General features: G+C 33.2%; 1 protein-coding gene across 4 annotated transcripts in view; it reads left to right on the plus strand.

Moving 5' to 3' along the window:
* WDR7 (WD repeat domain 7) overlaps positions 1–21320 on the plus strand; it is a 374749-nt gene that overhangs the window by 154435 nt on the left and 198994 nt on the right. For all 4 annotated transcript variants that reach the window (XM_057504212.1, XM_036918525.2, XM_036918526.2 and 1 more), the window contains one exon: positions 12150–12263. In XM_057504212.1, coding sequence (XP_057360195.1) covers positions 12150–12263 — 114 coding nt within the window. The remainder of the gene's footprint in view (positions 1–12149; positions 12264–21320) is intronic.

The raw sequence follows: 21320 nt of genomic DNA on the forward strand, positions 1-21320 counted from the left end.
CACTAATTTTGGAAATGTGTCCATAACCTATTACATGGTGATTGGTGGAACAAAGATTTAATCGGTGATGATAATATTTGATCTACAAGTAAAGAGTATTTGAAAAGAATGTGTAAGCCAGCTGTATGTCATGTGGATATATAGCTACTTATGCTGAAAGAATTAGACATTTTTAAGACACACCGTGAAACACTGCAAGGGAAATTAGTGGTAGGGGTGGAGTGGCTGCAAAGTCAGATATCATGGATTCTCATGACACCTAGTGGATCAGAATCTTTTGTTTAACCTCTTTAAAGCATATTTCTTTATTGTTAAAAAGATTATTGATCTACTTCTGTTCATCTTCTCAAGTTCCTTTAATTATGGTTCATTTTTAGAGATTCTGTCCTTCCTTTCCTGGTGCTTTCCCACTTGCCAGCCACTCAAGACCAGGGAAAAAAATCCAAGTTCTAATCTAAGAGTGGCTGCCTAATTAAAATACGTATTTTAAGTTTTGTTTTTATTTGTGAGTTTGGGTTAGAAAATGAAAGTTTATGTTTTCTACACATTATAGTTTCTCAACTATCTTAGTATTCATCTGATCCATTTTTTTATTCTTTGTATAGCTTTGTTTACAAGTTAATTCTTTAAAAGCTCTGCCAGATGCAGTGATTGGTGCTTCCTTCAATGCACCATCCTCCTCTAAATCATTGGTGAGCTATGAATAGTCTTAAAATGAATAGTGACATTTAATCAGTGGAATGGGGACTAATGTGCTTCTATGAATGCATTACGCTTATTACAGTGCATGAATGTTTATTTCTTCAGCAGTTTGATGATGTTTTGTCATGTTTCCAGGCTGAAGTAAATGTATTTCATGAACCTGCTTACTTGTTTTCTTTGAGGTTTATCATTACACTTCTTTCTTTATATTCCATGTATGAATATATATTTACACTTTGAGACATAATTTGTATTTCATTATGATAATGAAGCCACACAGTCTTCATAAAAGTAATACATGTAGTAAGCATTGTATTGATATATCGGTGGGACCAAGGTCCAGGAACTTATTTTTGGTTCCCAAATGAGCCAGCACCAAGCTGTCAGCAGGCATTTAATGGAGGAATAGACCGTAAGTGCCAATTTGTTGCTCAAACTATTCTAGCACTGGCCATGGGAACCTTTTTTAGGCTGGCCTCAGTGTCCTTTTGATATGGCGCCATCTTTTTTTTAAGCACTTTCCTATTTTCTGGCCGAGAACATGCCCCCCACTCATCTTGTACCTTCCCTGCCCCTGTCCTGTCCTAGAATCAGCCATTTCTCCGAGGGCGGTTCCCTGTAATGCAGGTATTCAGAACTGAGACCTGGGTGTTGGTTGTGCTTGTTTTACTCTTCCTTCTTAGTCCCCTCGCTGGACGGAACTGGGATGTATGTAAGTTCAAACTAACCTCCTGTCTACCCACATGTCCATAATTAGTTCTGAATCCAGCAATATTTAAAAAGATACTAATTCATCCTTATATCTTCTGTTTTAACCCACCACCACGGGATTCAGTATAGTCTTCCACATTTGCTGATCTGTAATTTCTCCCTCTGCATGTGAGAAATCTCTCATTATCTACAATAGATTTATTTCTTTTTCAACTCTAGTAGTTATAAAAAGTAATTTAGGATTGCTAATTTGTGCCTTTGTGAAAAACCAGTTTACCAGATAGAACACAGTATTTGTATATAGGTCTTTTTGTCTTTTGCTTTACAGTAATCAGTGTTTGGGCCTGTTTTCCAAAGTTACTTAGGTCAACTCCTTTTTCTTTAAACCCTTCAGTGAGGTGATGCTGTAACTTTATAATAGAATTATATTCTTTTGTCACAGTCTGCAGTTCTTCCTGGGTTACCTGGTTAATTCTTTTTTAAAAATTTGCATGCATGAAGTTTCTTCTTTCTGTATATAGGTCCTTGGGTTTTGATAAATGAAGAGCAAGACACCTACCATCACAGTACCATACTGAACATTTCCAGCATCTTGGAAAGTTCCTTTTGTAGCCCTTGATTATCAGTCCATCCCCACCCCCACCAATCCTTGGCAGACACTGATCTGTTTTCCATCCTTATAGTTTTGCTTTGTTCAAAATTCTGTATAAATGGAATCATATGACATGTAGACTCTGCGTTTGGTTTTTTTCACTTAGAAACTATAAGATTCATTCATATTGTTGCATTAATCAATAGCTCATTCCTTTTTTCATTGTTAAATAGTGTTCTATTGTATAGCTATACCACAGTTTATTGATTATCTAACGACAGCTGATTGTTTCCAGGTTTTGGTGGTTGTGAATGAGTTGCAATAACTATTCATGTTTAGAATTTTTGCATGAACATAAGATTATCAGTCTACTGGGCAGATACCTAGGATTGGAATTGCTAGGTCATATGGTAAATGTAGTTATTTTAAAACTGTCAAACTGTTTTCCGAAAGGCTGGAACATTTTATACTCCTACTAGCAATAAGTAGTCTTTCCTGTTGTTCTGTATCTTTACCAGCAGTTGATAGTTTTTTTATTTTTAAGGCATCCTAAGACTTATGTAGTGATCTTTCACTGTGATTTTAATTTGCATTTGCTTAATAATTAATAATGCTGAGCATGTTTTCATATGGTTATTTGCTGTCCATATTGCCTCTTTGATGAAATGTCCATTTAGGTCTTTCACCCAGCTTTTTTTCTTTGGGTTCCTTGTTTTCTCATTTTGGGTCTTACAAGTTCTTTTTACATTACTTGGTACAAGTATACAGCAGATGTGCAATTTTCAGATATTTTCTTAAAATTCGTGGCTTGTCTTTCCTTCTCTTAAAAATGTCATTTACAGAACAGAATTTTTAAATTTTGATAAAATCTAGTATATCAGTATTTTCTTTTATGACTCATGCTTTTGGTATTGTATCTAAAAGCTCATTGACAAACCCAAGGTCACACAGATTTTCTGCACAATGTTTTTTTTTTTTAGAAGTGTTATAGCTTTACATTAATCTAATGACTTGGTCTTCCCATTCATTTCTATCTGTAAGTACCATTCTTGATTATTTCATCCTTTTTAACACACAACATTATCTTCCAGATCACTAACTCATTATCTATACTTAATACTTCTTGAGAGTATTGCCTATAGTCTCACAAGCTACTTGTTTATTTACTGTCTGTATTGAACAATTTTTGTGGAGTTTTCCATCTGAATTTTTGTTGTTATCTCTAGAAGAACTTAATATTCTCAAATAAGAAAGTCAGAGCACCTCACAATTTTATCTAAGTTATTACTGGGAGAAATTGTTCAAATATCACCAATGACTTACAGTGAGATCTTAAAGCATATTGCTGCCAATTAAATGTGTCACCTAATAGGATAATATTAGAACAAGACTCCTCTCTTTATTTTCAAATCAATTATTCAGTGTGTATTAAGAGATTAAGAGGTCAAAAGCTTTCCTACTTCTGCATGTGTGTGTGTGTGTGCAGATATTTGAAAATAGCATAATTGGCAGTAACAGAAGTAATCATAGGATAAATTGGTTCTTTGAAATGTAAACATTTGTTCTAAATGGTTTTGGCTTCAGATTACTTATATATAAACAGATGTCATAAGCTGTCTGGAATTGTAGCTCCAAAAGGAGGGAAATGATGCTTACTGAAAGTTTTAAAAAAGACAAAATAGATGGGTTCATCAAATAGAAAAAAAGTAGAATATTGAATACTGAATGTAGTAAAGTACTTCTAGAGAAAAAACCACATTAACAAAATAAGCCAAAGTCAGTAATAACAAAAGCAATGGTAATAATATTAGTGATAGTAATAATGTTATTTATTGAGTGCTTACTAATCCCAGGTGCTATGCCAAACTATACCCCTTATACCCAATATTGAATCTAAAAGATAATATATCATTGTCTTTTATCTTGTATTCATTGAGTTGTATACAAGGATACCAGACAGCTTGGCTGGGTTGCTGGAAGTTACTACTTTTCATTGGTTGCCTCTCTGGGACTGTCAGCTAGTATAGATCAAACTCTTTGCCTTCATAATTGTCTTCAAAGAGCTGCTTCTGGCTCTATGCAGACTGAATTCCAGGACTATTCTGATGATGAGAAAAAGAATTTATCCTTTCTTATCCTAAAATCTCAAATAATGAAGTTTCATTTACTGTCACTGCATAGCCACCAATCCTAGCAATCTTGTGGCTATATTTTACCACCTGTTTTGTTCTCTTCATGGACTGTGCTGGAGCCTTCAAGAAATCACCTATGCACTTAAAATCTTTGTTTTCTACATGGCTTTAAGTTTCTCTAGTATCAAGTCCTTGCATTTTTCTTCTTTTGCCTAGCAGTAACTATCATTCAAAAAAGAAAAAGATCAGTGGTTTTCAAACACTTATTTAAAAAGTGGTATTCTTTCTTCAAATGAAAATGTCTGTAAAAATATGTTTAAAAAAGGTAAAGATGGGAAGCGTGGAGGTCTTTCTTCTGGCATTTCTAGGGAACTCATAGGGTGCTCCATAGTACAATTTGAAAATCATTGGCCTTATTGCTAATTCTCTTTTTGCGTCCTTCCAAATCATCCCTCACATTGCTTCGGGAGGTATCTTTCTAAAACACATATCAAATTAAGTTATTTCTTATGCTAGTATCTTTAATGCATCCCTATGGCCTCACCTCACATGTGAGTTTCTTGGGATCTAAAGCTGTATTGTTCCCCGTTGTGTCTCTCGTACCTGTTAGGGGCTTTGTAAGTAGTAGCCTCGGTGCTCCATAAATGTTTAAGAGAGATACCGAGGGAAGTTTGCATGGTTCTATCTGCATCTTCCTAATGGCTTTGCTGCACTCATATTGGCAGTGCCAGCCTCTCTCTTATTCAGAACTTCCCATCTTTCAGGCCCAGCCCAAATCTTAACTTCCTATTTGACAGCTATCCTTAGCTCCCTTATCCTTAGCAGCCCTTATCAATTTCCCTTCCTTTGGTTTCTAAAGCAACGTATTGTAATTATAGAGAAACACATATTCAGTGTATTGTACCTCTGCCTGGGTAGTTCTAGCAAAAATAATGAAAATACATGAAAGTTTTCAAAGGTACTTTCTTATATATGAGAATATATTTTGCCAAGTTCTGAGATATATAATTCTGCTTATAATTTGGGTTTTGAAATAAGCCAGAGGTTATAATTTTGAGTTTGTGCTTTAGTGCAATGTGTGTCAAGACAGATTTGCCTTTGTTTCTCAACACGTTGCAGGTTGAACAATAAATCTTTGTTTTATTGTGTCTTCTGAAACTAAAATTGATGTTGAGTCAGCTCATAGCCTGCAAATCAAACAGAAATCTTTGAAAAAGTACATGCAATGAATTAAAAGTATTAGGTGTGATTTTTACCATGGATCATTTTCAGGTTCTTGTTGGAAAAGAGGAATAATAAAAGCTTTATACTCTTACATTAATATTCTGTTGATACAGTGTACTTTCTTTGTTTTCTATTCCTTGTGTATTTTTCAGTAAATATGTTTCTTTTGTTGTTTTCAGAACCGTGTATTATATTTTATGTGATGACAGTTCTCTAAAAAAACATCAAAATGCTAATTAGGGAAAAGTGTATTTCATTTTCTTAAAGATAACTACCAAATTCATGTTACCAAATGATTACATTTTTATTCAGGGTTTTGCTTCTTTTTAACTATATTTTTCATTTCTCTAAGTACTTTGTGGCCTTTAATAATGAACTTGTTTTTGATACATTGAAATGATCTCTATAGAATAAAGGATAAATATCCTCAACATTTCTTACAGGAAGACTTTTCTCTGAGACATCTATACAGTTATATCTTATATTTTTGATGTTACTGAGGAAGGAAAAGTGGATGCTGTGTCTTTAATGGAAAGCAAAAGGTTATCTTTCTCTGGCCTTTGTGTGTATGTGCTGATGTGGAGGTAGGCAGCCAGACAGGCAGTGTGTGCAGAGAGACTAGGGAACCAGCTGTGGATCGATAGAAGTGGTGTGAAGTGAATTAATGCGAGGCAGGCCGTCTGTCTGTCATAAGGATTGTGGGGAATGCGGGGCAGCGTGGTCAGTCATTGCAGAGATCTGCTTCCAATAAATTCAACCCTTCTGCCTGAAAACAAACTCTAGATACACACGTACTCGCTTCCTCATTGTTAAATTTTACTTTATTCAAAGTAAATGTTCATATCAAGTTACTGCCTCCAGTATACTTTAATTGGACCCCTGGAAAACCACAGTTGTGAGAACTGATGAAGTAAAAGTACCTGCTGTTCTTTTAGATCCGCTTTGCAGCCAATATAGTGGAAATCTGTATTACTATGGGAATGAGAAATATCATTTTTGTTACTATTTATAAATATTTTGGTATGTATTTTTCTGAGTCCTAATAATATTGTCTATCATTTCCATTTAATCTTCAATAAAACAATAAAATTATAATGAATTCACATGGTTTTATATTCTAGTATTGGTTAAAGGCTCTGTATTTTAATTGTTACTCTATTGAAATTTAGTATTTAATCTTTGATTATTAAGTTAACCACATGATTCTGAAGTCTTCTGACTTCATATCATTTATCACTACCCAGCTATTATTAGTCAGGAAAAAATGTTTATAAAGATAATTTACAAGCTTTTGAAAGATAAATTTCAGAATAATGTACCTGATTTTACTGGTGGGGAGAGGCAAGTGAAATTTTATTGCATTGATTTTTAAAACTGTATCCCATATTTACATTAAATTCTTTTTCTAAAATGATTAAACGTATTGCATACAAGCAAGGAAGTTGTATATCTAATAGACCTCTTGCAATGAGCAGCGATGTAAATATTTAGAAATCTAGATGGCATGACAATTTCCTAATAGTCCTCCTCCCTGCCCTTAATTTCTTACTTCTGCTGCTAGCCACAGTCCACCCCAGTCCTTTCCACTGCCATGTCCAGACTTACATCTGCTTTCTGCTCCATTCCATTTTTTTCTTTGTCTTCCTCCTGACTCACAGTATAGAACCCATTTATAGACACTTATTATCTGGCATAATGGTCATTCTTTTTGTGTGTGTGAAATCTGGATTAGGGGAATAACTTGTTTTTTAAGTAGCTCACAGCTTTCCATTTATTTTTTTTATCTCTTTACTTTCTTTAACTCTTTATCATCTCTTTATTATACTTTTTTAATTGTATATCTTTCCCCAAAGTACACTTACTACTATTTTCTAGTATATTTAAATAAAAATTTCTGTCATGGGATTGAAGGTATTCAGCTCTATTTAAGATGCATTTATTGAACCCTTATGAGATGTTCATTATTGGCAAATATTTTGGGAATACTCAGAAAGTAAATAAGTTTTAAAATTTTATGGCCTAGTTTGACAAATAAGCTCACATCAAGTACATAAAGAAATAGCAAAGTACCACCATATAATTAATTGACAGCATTTGTAATCTTGATTATCAGTGTACAAGAAACTGAAGCTTCCATGTAAGTATTTTCTAAGTAGACTCTTCTTCATTTTCTCTAGAATATTTCATCTTATTGATAGTGGATAGTGATGAAGTGATTTTTATGGTTCAAAAAGTTTAATTTTTTTATACCAGAAAGAAAATCAAACAGTTCTTTCTAGTCTTTGTATTTTGGTGAAAATAGAAGTTTTCTGGCATATCCCTCAGTTCTCTTTAGTGACATGATATATTGTATTGTATCTTTTGTTTTAAAGTTAGGTTTATTGATGTATAATTTATAAATAATAAAATTCACCCTCTTTAGTGAATTTTACAGTTCTATTAATGTCAAACAAATGTGAATAGTCATGTACTCACTTCCATAATCAGGTTATAGATTGTTTTCATTAATATCGTACTACTCTGTAATCAGCCCTCTTACCACACCGCTAGTCTTTGGCAACCCCTGATTTGATTTCTAGCCCATAGTTTTGCCTTTTACAGAATGTCTGCTGTGGTGTCTGCCTGCTGTCATAAGAAGATAATGTAAAATTTACTGTGGAGATTAGAAATAAATAAGTTATGGCTGGGAATTTTTTTTATTGTTATTATTCCTACTTTTGCAGAGAATAATTACCATGCCTAAAAGGATTAAATAATGGTTTTGCTCATCTTTTATATTACTGTGTGGTCCAAAGTTCAAAAGGAAAAGCTTTTATCATCTTCTTAAACTATTAAAATTAGTTTTAAATGATCTGTATCATACGGATTTGAGAGTTGCTTGTAGTAATTTGTTCTTCCCATTCTCAGTATCTCTTACCTTTACATCTTCCAACAATGGTTAGTAATCTTAGGTATCACTATCCATCAATAAACTGTGATACGTTTATGCATTTATTCATTAGTTGATGAACAGTTTCTATTGTTTATACCTTTTGGCTTTTATGAATAATGTGCTGTGAACATTAGTATACAAGTCAGTGTGGACATATGTTTTTATTTCCTGGGAATGGAAATGCTAGGTCATATGATAACTCTGAATTTAACCTTCTGAGGACCTGCTAGACTGTTTACTGTTGAGATTTGAGAGTTCCTTAGAATTTAGGTACTAGTCCCTTGTTAGATATGTGATTTCTGAATCTTTTCTCCCTGTCTTTAGCTTGTTTTTTCATCCTCTTAATAGGGTCTTCTGCAGAGCAAAAGTTTTTAATTTTGATGAAGTCCACTTAACCATTTTTTTCTTTTGTGGATAGTGGTTTTGGTGTCAAGTCTAGCCTTAGATCTCAAAGATTTTCTTTTTTTTTCCTAAATTTTATGTTCTCCATTATAGTTTTATGTTAGGTCCATGACCCATTTTTGAGTTAATTTTTATATAAGGCGTGAGCCTTAGGTCAAGGTTCATATTTTTTGCCTGTGGATGTCCAGTTACAGCAGCAACCCATTTGTTGAAGAGATTATCTTTTCCCACTTGAATTGCTTTTGCACTGGTGTCCAAAATCAGTTGGCCATATTTGTATGCATCTTTTTCTAGGTTCTCTATTATGTTCCATTAACCTAAAAGAATACAGTTTTAATAAATTTAATGTCATGAAGTGAGATAGACTGATTTTTTTCTACCTTATTCTTTTTTGCCCCAAATCCTTTTACTTATTCTAGTTCTTTGTCTTTCCACATAATTTTAGAATAATTTTGTCTATGTCTACGAGAAGTCATACTGGGATTTTGATAGGCATTTCATTAAACCTTTATATCAATTTATGAAGAATTGACATCTTTACTATGTTGAATCTTCCATGAACTTGTCCTTCTATTTCATTTATTTAGATATTCTTTGATTCTTTCCAGCAGTGTTTTTTAGGCTTCAACATATGTCCTATATATGTTTTTTAGATTCACATCTTATTATTTCAGCTTTCTGAACCACTAGTAGTATTTTTTTAACTTAGGTGTCCACGTTTGTTGCTACAGATAAAATATATTGGTTTTTAATGCTTTTTTTTGTAATCCACAGCCTTACTGAACTTACTTTTAGTTCAGTGGTTTTTTTGTTTTTATTGTTTTTGTAGATCCCTTTGAATTTTCCATGTAGACAATCATTTCATCCTTGACTGGGCCAATTTACCTCATCCATTTCAAACTATGTGTTTTCTTGTTTTTACTGTATTGGCTAGAAGTTCTCACACTACGTTAAATAAGAGTGGTGAGTGTGGACATCTTTGCTTCATTCCTGATTTCAGGAGGAAAGCATTCGGTCTTTCCCCAGTAAGTATAATGTTAGCTGTGGACTTTTAGAAGATGCTCTTTATTAATATGAGGAAAGTTCCCATCCATTTCTATTTTTCTGAGAGTTTTCTTATTTTATCATGAATTGCTGTTGAATTTTGTCAAATGACTGATATGATCTTATAAGTTTTTTTATTCCTTTTGCTTGTTAATATTTTAAGTTATATTGATTGATCTTTGAATGTAGAACCAGACTTGCAGCCACAGTATAAACCTTATGTAGTCACAGTGTATAATTCCTTATATATGTTGTTGAATTCCATTTGCTTATATTTTGTTAAGGATTTTTTAGACTATTCATGAGAGATACTGATTGTAGTTACTTTTTTCTTTCCTTTTTTTTTTTTAAACAATTTTCTTTTTTCTTCCAAGAGGTAAAGGATTTTATAACCCTTATGTTGTTTTGGACAACATTGATCAAAGAACCAGTTTCAGTATAGCTACTTGGTTTTGCAACCTCTGTTACTTTGAGATGCACACGTTTGCTCTGTAAGCTCTGTCCCAAAATATTGAATGACCTCACCTGAGCTGTTACTTGGCACAGCACAATAACTCCATGGATCACTTCAGTGTTTATACTCAGTATTCTGTGATTCCATGATTTCTCGTGGGTATGCCATGGTGGTCTGTCATACCTCCTACCCTGTCCTGAGGAACTCAGTCCCTCGAAGGGCTTGGTAGTGAAAAGATATTGTGGTTTGAAATCAACCTGTGTGTCAATACTCATCCTGATTTGCGTAGCTGTTTATGTTGAGCAATTACTTAACCTCTCTGATTAAAAGAGAATAATTTAAGTAGATTGGTAAACTTGTGACTACATAAATACTAGCTTTATTTTCATTGAATTCCTTCATTTTACTGGAAAGGAAAACACTACTAATAAGTGATCTTCCTTAATATCTTTTCTCTGTTTCTCTGTCTCTCTGATCATCTTCAAAATAATGTGTTAAGGAATGAGATGGAGAGATTTCAGAGATTTATGTTTTGATTTAATAATATGAAATAATCTTTCATTTTGTATTTGTGCAATAAGTCTTTAGGAATATGGCATTTGCCTTATCTCTTCCTCTTTGTGATTATTTTACTGATAGCCATCTTTAATTAAGTAATCAACTTCATACAATTTTTTCTAGTAATCTCCCTCCCATATTTAAAAATTTTATCTTGAAAACCCAACAACAAAAATGATACTGCAAAGGGATAGCTTTTTCATTTTGCCATTCATCAGGGCCCATTGATTTAGCCCTGTTCGTTTTTTTGATGGAGCAATTCTGAACAAAGTGGTAGTACTAAAATGATGTGTCCTCTTATTTAAGTTTAAATCATTAGGTCTTGGAACTGCCTACTGGTAGATCTAGTTCTGGATCATTCAGGTGGTTAATGATTAAGATTCTTCTTCTCTTGCTGACTTTTGTAAACCTGAGTCAGCAAGGTTGAATTTCACATAGAAATATTTAAGTTAATATACTTTGGAAGGAAAGGAGTTCTTGATTATTTGTAGTTTTTGGTTTTTAAAATATTTTGATGGCTATTGTAGATGTAGTTATTGAAGTGCTTATTTAGAAGATTGGTTAGAAGGTTCAATTCCTAACCTGACTTTAATTGGTGAGATTCTGTACACCATGATTGAGTAATACCTGAGGGTAACCATAGAAACATATTGAGACACTCTGCTATCTATTGCCAAAGTAGAAATAATGTGGTAAATGCAAATTGACAACAAAATATACATCAAGATGGGAAGATAGTATATAAGGAAAAGACATTTGTATGAGCTGGCAGGTTCTCAGATGATTTACAGAATGGAGACTTTTGGCTCCCTGATCAAGTTCATCTGTCTGCTTCCACTTAGGTTCTTTCAGTGTGATAATTATCATATCTCTGCCTAATTCCTTCATAGACCAATGTATTATACTCTTTTGGGCAGTGAATTTCAGGTGTCTTACATAGACCCAGAGCACTGTTGTTATTATCTTTCCTCCTAACCCCCAAATTATAAGCAAACTGAAAGAGAAGTAAACTTTTAAAACAGTCCTTCATTTCCTAGGTTTTTCCCCATCTTTGTAGCTTAATTGCATCTAAGTTAGCTAACTATAGCTAAGAATTTGAAAACAATCAAGTAAAAATATAATTGACTTAAGCATCCTTCTCTTTTTCCCAGATCTTAAGTAAAAGTCAACATAGTTTATGCCCATCTTCATATATACATATAAAGAAATAGAGCTTACATGAAAGTTTTCTTCATTAATTTGTGTCTCTTCCTAATTTTGGTGCATATATTGTATTTTTTAAATTTATTACATGTGCATCCAGTAAGTAAATTTAAAAACTTAAAGAAGTTTTTTTTTTTAGGTTTTGTCTACCTTTTAGTTTTTCTAAATTAACCTTGTGATTCCCATTTGTTCTAGCTGGAGTCTCAGCTGAAGCCATGCAGACTATCAGCACTGCTCCTGATGCTTTAGGGCCGGAAGCCAAAATCCAGGAGGAAGAACACGACCTTGTAGATGATGACATCACAACTGGTAAGCAGAGACATCTTTAACATTACCTGGATGAGCTTTGTCCAGTATTGGAAAATGCTTTTAGGTCACTTAGAGTGGGACTAAATAAGCTGATAGAAAAGATGGAAACTTGTATTGATGGAGTGTTTAGTTTTATGAGACTCTTTAGTGTCCTTTTTGATCTTGAAGTGGAAAAAAGTGGAACTGTGTATTTAGTCTAGATTTGTTTATTGTTGTTACAACAATGAGCCTGCTAGCTGTGCATTTGATTTTCTGGAGACCTCCTCATTCAAAGGCTAGTATCATTACTGAAGCCTTGGAACATGGAAAGAAATACCCCTATTAAGTTATCAAAGATTTTGCAATTATAGGGTAAACTGAAGAATACTAAAGTTGTAGTAGTGATATATGCAGTATAGGCTCCATAAGGAAACTTACAGATAGTCTTTGTACCTATACCATACATAAGTGCTTCTAAAGTTATTTACATTGTTTGGAGATTGAACATTCTTATTTGTATTATCACATAACCAGACATAAAGTAAAATTTAGGAAAGCCATATTAGCATATGTGCTCAGCCTGTCTTTTTATACACTTAAATCAGTTTCAATTACTGTGTCTCCAGATGCATTCAGCTCAGTTTCTCTTAGTGCATGAAGGATAAAAACAACCTAATATAAATATTTTTATGCGTATTAAGAATGTCAAACTTTGGTGTTTGGTGTGGATGGTTGATATGGTTAAATCTGACCATATAAATCTATAATTGTTGTAAAGCACCAAATATTAATTTATTAGTAATCAATAATTTGAAAAGAAGCATGTCCCAAAAATGTCATTAAAATGTTCAACAAAGATGAGAGGAAGAAAATAGTTAAAGGAAAGGTTTTTTTTAAATTTTAAATCTCTGTGTGGCAGTACCACTCTTTACTGTTATCCCCTAAATGCCTTGAAAATTTTATCAATGAGAAAAAGTTAAGGGAGCCTAAAGGTCCCCCTTGAAAATTTACAGAGCCTATTTTTAGAAACCTGTAGTCGTATACCACTGCTACACATAAGTAGTTGACTAAGTTGGCCATCATCTGGTTTTCAGTAAAAATACGTTGATGTTGGTAGCTGTTGTTACTTTCCCTCTTTTGTTTTATCAGTACATCAATTAAAAAACCAAAACTTAGATTTAATAGAAATGATTTCAGAAATTTCCAACTTTTCTGAAAGTCACTTATATTTCGCAAATTATAGCTACTAAAGAAAATCATTTCATTTTCAGATTTTTTTAAAACTAGTTCTTGCTTTATTCAGTATTCCTTCCTTTTTGAAGTAATATGTAGATGTTTTAATTCCCCGTAAATTTTAAAGACCTTCTAGTCTATAAAAAGTAATGGTTCAATTCATAGAAGAAATGTTGTGGCAACTACACTTACCATGGCATGCATTCAGTAATGTATGTAATTATCGAGTCATTATGCTGTACATCTGAAACCAATATAATAATGTATATCAGCTATATTCCAATAAAAAAAGTTGCCTTTGCAATAGTAGAATAATTCAACTTGCATTCTGGAATAAAAGCTGAATTTTGAACACTAAAGTAAGCATTATTAAATCAGTACCTTGAAATTTTGAATTATGTACTATCAAAGTCATGAAACAGCATTATGGCATTTGACTGTTTTTATTTTATTGTTAAAAAATCAAGAACTTTAAAGTAAAAATGTAGTTTGGAGAGTCCATTACTGCTACATAAACTATATTTTAATCTGTTTCAGCATATGTGACAAATGGCTTTTATCAGTTGATTTATTCATTTCATGCCATGGGAACTAGGAGCAAGAATGTTCGAAGAATTTAAATAAGTAAAAAAGGCTTCCTTAACATGTCATCAAAGCAGCTAGCAAACAGCAGTCTGTAGATCGTTCAGTTACCTTAGATTGTGTGACTTGATTAAGATGTGGTATAGATTTTTGTGAGGGTTTAGAAGAAAACCATATTTCTTTTTATTGACTAGAATCCTATATAAATTACATTATGAAAAATATGGTAGATGCATTGAGAGAAACCTGTTTCAAGCACAATAATCTTATTTTGGGATAATCAGCGTTATAGAGCACAAGCAGTACAACAGGGAAATCTGGCCAGGTTAGCCATTCACTTTGAAAATCTGTTTGTTTTTTTCTGGTTATTTAAAAGGAATTACTATTAACATCTCCTCATAAAATAAATCGAAATTATATAATGACAGAGAGATTTTCCTGTATTTTGAATCAGTTCTTATTTGGAAACTGTAGTTAAGCTAATAGGCAGAGTTGTATTAATTTTATTTTTGTAGCGATCTGGGACTTAATTCTTCAATTAACTTAATTGAACAACTGACCAAGATAGCAATTAAAATATGAGCTATAATTTAGTGCTTTTACAATAGGCAGATTAGTCATTTTTGACATTTTTCTTTGGATGAGAATGAAGTATGAATGTTCTCTTATGATTCTTGAATCACAGTCTTTGTCAGTGTTTGTCTCCTAAAAGTAAAGAAGCATGGATGGAGAAAGCTGTGTAAGTGTTAGCTATGATCAATTGGAACTAATTAAATTTATTTGAAATGAAGAGTCTTAACTGGAAGAGAACAGCTGGAAAAACTGGGAAGAAAAAATTGAGTCTTGATTGAGACAATTTAGACCTTCACCCTGTCATTTACAAAATATGCTGCAGTTTCTTTCTATATCTTTCTTTTTAAAGCTAATATCTATTGATCTTCTCTACAAAGTAATGCCAGTGTGCCTTGGCCAACACACACACTTGGTTTTACTTAGCATTCTTTCTGAAGGTTGATCAAATTCTTTCCTTTAACCAAATGTTTTAAATTACATATTAAGGCCATATTAGCTATTTCACAGATTAACAGTGTTTATGTAGAAAAAAATTGTAAATGTATTTCATGTATTTTTTGTAATATTGTACAGTATGCCTTGGAAATGCTGGTTCAGGATTTGCGATATGCTGTATATTTAAAATCTGTTTTAACAAAACTAATAGCATTTCCTTTAAAAAGGATGGTATTGTTTTTAGCAAGTTTTATAATTTCAGTGTCACATGAATATTATTCTATACCTATGTGTTTGCTTTTCTATGTAAATTTTCATTTTTAGTATTGTAATTTATATGTTTATTTAGATATATAATCAGTATTTGTAAATAATGTGTCCTCATTTTCAGTATGATATTATGTTAATGGAGTAAATCTCACTAAAAACTGACTTACCTAGAAATATGTTGGATCATCTGTTTTTTACAGTAAACCTTTTAGGTGACTTTGTTAATTATCTTTATGTATTTTCATCATGGTAAAGGATGACATTCCAAGTGGGGGTGAGGCTATGTACCCCCTAAATGCTGCATTTGAAAACAACCTCCCCCTAATTGTGGTTAAAAATTTTTTGAAAGGGTTTCATTCACAAATCTGCATGGATCCCTTTAAGAAAGTCAGTGTATTTATTCTTCTGAAGGTCATACTGCAGTGTCTTGCACCTTGTTCAGTACAGCAAGGACACGCTGACCATATAACAGTGATAAAGGGTCAGGAGTCACTGACATTGTCAAAAAGAGACAGCTTGATAGTAGATCAGCAGCACAGTTGGCAGATTCAACTGCTTACAACAAAAGCAGCAATGATATGTGGGTTCAGATGGGTGTGGGCTTTGTTATATTTTTTGTAAAATTCAAATTTGACTTATAAAAAAAGAGGAAACACTTTGAAAAAAAGAAAAAGTAGAAAATAATAAGAGAAATTGAAAGTAATACCCATTGACAGTTTGCTTTTTTGACAAAGCATATTAGCCACACACTTTGCACTTGATTCTTAGAGTATTTCTTTGAAGTGGATGCTGGTGTTTTTCCAGATATATAGATGAGGAAACAAGCTCAGAGAGGTCACTTTTATAAGGTCACATACATAACTAGTGATAAATCTAGGGCTTACAATGACTATACCCCAACTTCAAGCTTATGTGCTATCTTAAGTGCCACCCCACAGTGCCTGACATTCTCAAACACATTGAAACTGGGCATGTTTTCATTTTCTTTTGAAATCTGAGATGATGTCACAGTCCACCTTTACTGCTTATGATATTAGACATAAAGAAGCCTGGTAATTGCTGCTATCTTATTATTTAAAATGCAAACTTGTTTTTCAAATTCACACTCAGAGATTCTCTCCTTTAGAAAAAAAGTCATTTGTTCTTTATTCTTTTTAAACTTGTTTTTTATTTAGGAATGCTACAGTGATGTTAAGACTGTAAATACAAGTAGTGTTTATTACTGAACAGTTATTTTATTGCATACATGTGAAATGCAGTGTTTACTCTTCTATTTTGCTTTTTGAAGTTATCAGTATAAAACTGACACCTTGACATATATTCATACACTAAAGTCAACATCTCTAGCATGTAAAAGAAAGCTAAAGGGACTTCTAGTCAGACTAAACAATGGTTTGTGCATTTTACCATTTACTAGGGGTCCTATTCATAAAATGTTTATACATTTGTTTTGACAGAAAGGTAGGAAATTCATCCTGTTATGGTACAAGTAAGTCCCAAAGAACAAAACTTGGGGCATTATGTATTTAGAAATCAAAAGTACTTTCTAGGCATAAAGCCAGAGTCCTTGTAATTAGTAAACTAGAATAAGACTTCTCCTTTGCTCCCGCTCCTAAATTAAATGATTGAGTTTAAAGAACTAATAAATTAAAAAACTAATTAAAAAAGAATATTTAAAGAACAAATGGTTTTTTTTTCTAAAGGAGAAAATCTCTGGTGTAAATTCAAATAACAAGTTAATTGTAAAATAAGAATGAGAGAGGGAGAGGGAGCAATGGTGAAGTCTTATTCTAGTTTACTAATTATAAGGCCTCTGCTCTATGCTTAGAAAGTAAGATAGTATACTTGGTAATGTCCAAAGTGAGCTCATATTTATTCCTTACTAAAACTCATCTTCTTTTATATTTATATCTCATTTAAAGACATCACAAAAGGCACCATTAACCATTCAACATCCCAAAGTAGAAACTAAGGAACAATCTTTCTAACAGTGTCCACATACCAAATCTTGTAAATTCACCTCTTAAACATCTCCTTATGATTTTCCTCTTCTCCATTTCCATAGAGAATACCTAGATCCAGACCTTGATTTTTTTTTCTATTTCATGTTTTTATCAAATTTTCCCACAGCTGTCTCCCTGTCTGCATTTCATGGCTCTTCTCTTTCATGCCTTCCCTTACTCCGAGTGTTTCAGAAGCCAATACATCAACCTTCATCCTCATTAGCTGCTGCTTAATGGCTTCCCATTGATTATAGCACAAAATCCAAACACCTTAGCAATATGTGTAGGGCTCTTCAAAGACTGACCCCATCTCCAGCTCCGTCGGCTGCTCTATCAATACTGAATTTGTTTCCCCAGAGGTTTCTGCTATCCGATGACTCATGCTTTGCCTGTGCCCCTCCTTCTGCTTGGTATGCTCTCACATTTAGTAGAAGTTTTCTGAGGGTTCCCTTCAAACACAGCCTGAGTGTCACCATCTTCCTGAAGCCCTTCTGGATTCCCCTTACAGAAGATCTCCCAGGTCATTAACATGCCCTTCTGTTGTGTTCTTTAATACTGTTGAGTGACCATTTCACTTGCCCTCTGTGAGTCATCTGTGGGCATGGGACTGTATCTCTTTATATTTCCACCGCTAGAATAGTGCCCTGGTACATGGTATGGCCTCAAAAACTGTTTATTGGATGATTGAATTTATGAATCCATAAGATAACTCACATTTCAAATAGCATTCCTTATACACTATTAATTAATTTATATATATATTTCCTATTCTTACATAGTGTGCATGTGTGTATACCTCCCCTCTTCTTAATGTGTATTCCTTAACCTCCCCTTGTTTTCTTAGTGTGTATTTAATGGCTCAAAAAGCACTTGTAACAGAATAGTGAGGGAATATAGGCTCATTTCCAGACAAACTATCTCTTGATATTGTGAAAATGGGACTTGGACTAGATTCAAGAGCATAATTAGCTTTACTGAATTAGTAACTGTTGATTCTCATTTAAATGTCTTCTTCTCTTAGAAAATAATACATCTTCAAAATTAGGCAAATGATGTGATCAATTGGGTTTAAATGAGAAGATGTGATAGAATACGTGGGACAAATGTGTTCTGTAACTTAGAAGGTGGAATATACTATTATGGGATGCACAAGCAGAGAAATAGACTCTTAGAATTCTGAGTCCCTCCCTGTGATCCGCGTTGACTCAGAGGGTGGAGGTGTGCTTACGGACCATGGTCTTAGTTTCTTATATGTTTGTGAAGCCCTGTTTGGTTGATCTCACCTTAGTGACACTTTTCTCCCCTCTGTGAATATCTCTCGTACTGCCCTGGGAGCTGTGCCATCTCACTTCTAGGCTCAGCTCTGTCAAGGAAAACCAAAGTCCCTTGTGGTTTTCCTGGAGCTGGAGATGTCAGTGTAGCCGTTGTCCAAGGGGCTTGTTGTTTTGGGGGCTTGGTAGCCCCCTGCAAGGAGAAGCAAGATGGCTTGTACTGGGGGGCAGAGATGGTGAACTTGGGAGATGCTCGTAGGAAGGAGAGAAATGCAGTTTTTTCAGGAGGCCTGACATTTATGCCACTGAGAATGAGAGTGTGGAATCATTTGATGGTATACATAGTGTTTTTGTATCATTCCTGAGTGTCTGTAATCACTTATTTAGTACTGAGAAAAACTTGCTTCTTATCATCCATTGAAAATTTAATGTGTTCAAGATTTAGTATGTTTAATCTTATGTTTAAAGGTTTGGCTTGCACTTGCCTCCTTCTTTTGAGCAAGGACAGAAGATGGCTAATAAATACCATTTGAGTATTCAATTTCTCATTAAAATTGTCTTAGACATTTTGAAATGGGAACTCTACTTAATATTGGTATATTTTGACTAAGAAAGTGTTTTTATATTTAAATTAATTAAATGTAAAGTATCAGAGGTGCTGTAACATAAATAAAGCTTTAAATAAACTCTCACATTGGCACTGAATCAATCTTCCATAATGATATCTCCCAATAATGCCACTTTTCTTTTTATAATGTTGATTGAGATGATGTCACAGTCCACCTTTACTGCTTATGATATCAGACATAAATAAGCCTAATAATTGCTGAATATCTTATTATTTCAAATGTATATTTGCTATTCGAATTCAGACTCAGAGATTCCTTTAGAAAAAAAATCATTTTTTCTTTATTCTCTTTAAATTTGTTCTTTATTGAGGAATGCTGTGATATAAGACTGTAAGTATAAGTAGTACAAATGTGTGTATATATGGGCTGTTTGCATACACTGCTTCTGCAAGGGGTTGATCAAATAAACAGTAATTGACATTATCTTAGTACACTCATCTAAAAAAACACATTTAAAAATCTGGAATTATAATAATTTGCTTGCATTTATTGAGTACCTTGTATGTGTTAGACCATGCTATTGGCTCTTACTAATCCTCTCGGCAACTCATTGTATTAAATCTTCATTATCACTTCCATTTAACAAGAGAGGAAAATGAAGCACAAAATAGTTAAGTAACTTTCACATAAAGCCTACAGATAGGAAGTGGTAGAGTCAGGGTTTGAATCCAGGTAATCTGTCTCCAGATTGTATGTTCTTAAATGGAAGTAGTTTGTTTGAAGCCAGGTCATTTTTTTAAAGACCTAACAATAGCAAGAAAGAAACAAATGTATTCATTGTGATACAACATTTTCTCTTTGGATGGTACAGAAACTTCCATTTTAATTTTGAGTATTTTTCAATTTTTTATATAGTACAAGGAAATATTTCATATATGAAGAAAAGACTTGCTGTTTTCTTAAAAAGTAAACATAGTATAGGAAGACAATTTCACATATTTTCTAGATAAAATTAAAACTTTTTTATGCTCATATGAAACCACACACGTAAATGCACCAGCACATGTACAGTACTAGATCACAAAGTCTTAGTGTTTGATCTTCAGATTTAATATTCTATATTTTTTTGATAAACTTAGACTACATAAGAAAAAGCAGAAATGCTTTGTTGGGTAAGAATGTACGAGCTGTTAAAAAAAAAGCCTTTCCTATGAGCGAATAACCTTCAGGATGAACTTAAAGTTTGGCCTTTTGTGAGCTGTGTAATAATACCTCACGGATAAGAATGAATTGCATTAGATTGTGTCACACTATTATATATCTGTATATTACATGAATTGCCCCATAATTGATATCAAACCCATATGACCAAAAGTTGTAATTCACAAAAGTAATGACAACAGTGTCTCATAATTCACCGACTTTATGTCATACTTGTGAATGATTACTTTTACTGTGCAAACCATGTTAAAGGAGAAAAACAGGTTTTAAAATGGATGTGGGGTTTTGAAATAGTTCTTCCTGAATCTTTATATCACTTTTAATACTCAAAAAGATAATTAAATTAACTAGCATCCTTGAGTTTTCCATGATTTTATTGGAGTAAAACTGATTATCAACCATTAAAGGCTTTTATTAGTAATTTGAGCTTTCTAATCACGAGTGAAAGTATTTGAGGCACAATCATGAACATGAACGTATTTTTTCCTCATGTGATATATTAGAAAGAGTTCTCCTGTCTGATAGGTAGGATAAAAATCAGGTGAGAATACATATTTGTCTTTGAAAAAAATCTATATATCCTAAATAAAGATAGGTGAATTAAGTGAAGCAAACCTAATTTAAAAGGATTCAGAGAAACTGAACCAGCTACTCGTTCTTTGTTTGCCCTTTTTATATATATTTTTCTCAGTGTCACTGGTACACCTAAAAGAAGTGTAAAGAATATTCAGTTTTCATCAACAAAAATCTTGATATGCACTTTGTATTGTTCTATCAGCATATTCTAGAGAAGATTTAAGAAAGCAAGTGTCAGTTGAGAAGCTGATGATCTAATTTTAGAGAGAGGCTGTGTATTTACGCATTAACTGCAAATACATATCACATTTGATAGACCTCTAGGAGAATTCCAAGCACTGGCGA

This window comes from Manis pentadactyla, chromosome 6 (assembly GCF_030020395.1).
Source record: "Manis pentadactyla isolate mManPen7 chromosome 6, mManPen7.hap1, whole genome shotgun sequence".
NCBI classification, from domain to species: domain Eukaryota; kingdom Metazoa; phylum Chordata; class Mammalia; order Pholidota; family Manidae; genus Manis; species Manis pentadactyla.